The sequence below is a fragment of the Octopus sinensis genome, linkage group LG4, assembly GCF_006345805.1.
Source record: "Octopus sinensis linkage group LG4, ASM634580v1, whole genome shotgun sequence".
NCBI lineage: Eukaryota > Metazoa > Mollusca > Cephalopoda > Octopoda > Octopodidae > Octopus > Octopus sinensis.
In genome coordinates, this window is record NC_043000.1 from 106,904,141 (window position 1) to 106,906,512 (window position 2,372).

General features: G+C 38.3%; 1 protein-coding gene across 1 annotated transcript in view; it reads right to left on the bottom strand.

Annotated features, from left to right (window-relative positions):
• The window catches only part of LOC115211082, a 131,475-nt gene extending 129,329 nt beyond the window's left edge, over window positions 1–2,146 (bottom strand). Inside the window, exon 1 of the mRNA XM_036502303.1 lies at window positions 1,944–2,146. Within this exon, the coding sequence (XP_036358196.1) occupies window positions 1,944–2,016 (73 nt within the window). The 5' untranslated portion in view covers window positions 2,017–2,146. The remainder of the gene's footprint in view (window positions 1–1,943) is intronic.
• Window positions 2,147–2,372: the final 226 nt, after the last annotated feature.

Genomic DNA, 2,372 nt, shown 5'->3' on the forward strand with positions numbered 1-2,372 from the left:
AAGCGCTAGGAATACGTAAATTTGAATAGGAAATAATAAGAATAATAATGGTTTCTTGATTAAGCGGCAGCAGAAGTAACCACAGCAGCAGCAGCAGCACAAGAGACAACAATAACAACAATTAAAACTATAACAGTAAAACCGGTTATTAATGATCTATAATAAAGCGGACAACGATAATAACGATTTTACGTGTCATAGAATTTAAATGTACCTTCCAGTATTCATAAGTAAAGAAGGGGGAACTAGTAGGTGCGATTCGGTGAATGCATGTTTATACATTTCTATAAGATACAATAGCAACAATAACAAACGACAACAACAGCAATAATGCTACTGTTGTTATTACTACTTCAGCCGATATTGATGATAATAATGATAATAATTCCAATAGTAAAGGTTTGTTAATAAAATGGTGTAAGTAACAACACAATTAAAATAAAACTTGCGAATGCAAACTGGGATGGAATAAGTGAAAGATACTTAAACGGTGAAGCTAAATACACATGTGTATGTATGTATGTATGTATGTATGTATGTATGTATGTATGTATGTATGTATGTATTATTTATACTATATTATATTATATAAACATACATATATATTTCGTGGTTTTTATGCTTTTTGTTTTGTTTTTTAATGGTTGTATTCGTTTTGTGGCATTTCCTTTCCCGTTATCCCGTTATCCTTTTATTTTTGTTTTTTGTTTTTTTGTTTTGCCGTATGTGAGTGCGATCGGGGATGATCGTCTGTGTGTGTGTGTTTGTGTGTGTCTGTGTGCGTGTGAGTTATTGTCTGTGCGTGAATGTCCGTGTTTGAGTGTTTGTTTAAACTAATGATAATTAAAGTGTCCTGTTGCTGCTATTGAGATATATATTTCTTACGGTCATCGACTAATAATTATCAACTGACAAAATAAACAGTACTTTGCCAGACACAGAGATTCAGTCAACTCGTTCACAATGTAAGACTGTTGGCGCGCGCTACACTCAACCAATGGCGACGGAGTATTAGTAACAGGTGACTTCGAGGACTTTATGAATGATCAAACTTCTCCACACACTATTTTATCATCTTAAGCGACGACAGCACACATGCTCACGTATAATCAGGTACAACAGTGGCGAAGGGAGCAGGGGCAAATGCATTGACACACATGTACACAAAGACTCACATGCATTCGCACACAACACACACGCACGCGTGCACATGCACACTCAAACAGTTGATGCACATACATACACGCACACATACTACACTCACACCCTTATACAGCAGTGTTACTGTCAGGTAATTGATATTATTAACTCAGTTGAACCTGTGCTACAGATTTAACAAAGTAATTACTGAGATACATACAGACACATGCACACAAATGCACACAAACACACACACAGACACACTCAAACACACACACATTCCTATTCATATATACTTATAAACTGATAAAAATATGCAATCGTTTAGCATTAAATGCTCAGCCCGTCAAAGATATCCTCTGTCCCTCTCCAGAATGTTTTAGTTTTGGATCCCTGCTATAAAGGTTGAAAACTTTAACAGGCATCTTTAACAGGCACTGAGTCACAGGAGAATTATGTCTCTATGTGCGGACGAAATTTTGCTCATGGTGTCCAACACTTCAGATACAGAAACAGTCAATACTATGCTCGAGGAATAACGCAAGTATACTGGAGTACATATCAAATAGGAAAAGTTAGTGGGTTTGCAATACGATACCAGGAGAGCCAAGTGCATGTTGAATAGCGGCAGTTTCTATCGTTGGATCGAGGCCTGGTTAAGGTGCTTAGACTCTGTTTGGAACCGGAGCTCCAAGTGGAAATAAGCTGAGAGGAAGTCACGAGCAGAGTGGCCAGTCTCATTCAGAAATATCCCCAGAGGAAATAGCTCCTGAAAAATCGGGTGTAGAGAGGTTAATAATTACCTTGCTTCGGTGATGTACCACAGCCTAAGCGTAGCACTTTGTCCAAGAAACATCTGATCAAACTGGAACACATGCTTTTCCACTTCTTATGAAAGGAACATATTCAGTTTGTCAAGAAATCTGCCTGTTACCAATATCCACTCCGTGATGGTCTCGGAATGTTGTCACTGACGATGCGCAGTCCTTCAATGAGGCTGATGCGTCTACAGAAATATCTTGTTCACTATGATGACAACGACGAAAACGTGGGCGAATTTGTGTGGTCAGCTTAGGTGCAACACGTCTTGATGCAACTTGTCTCTTTAACTGAATGTCAATTATAGGCCAAATGAATACCGAAGGAGGGTGTTTGGTATCTCGAATGTTTCTGAGCACTCAAGTATTCTACTAAAAAAACGATGTCGTTGTCGGGGAAACAACTCTCGATTG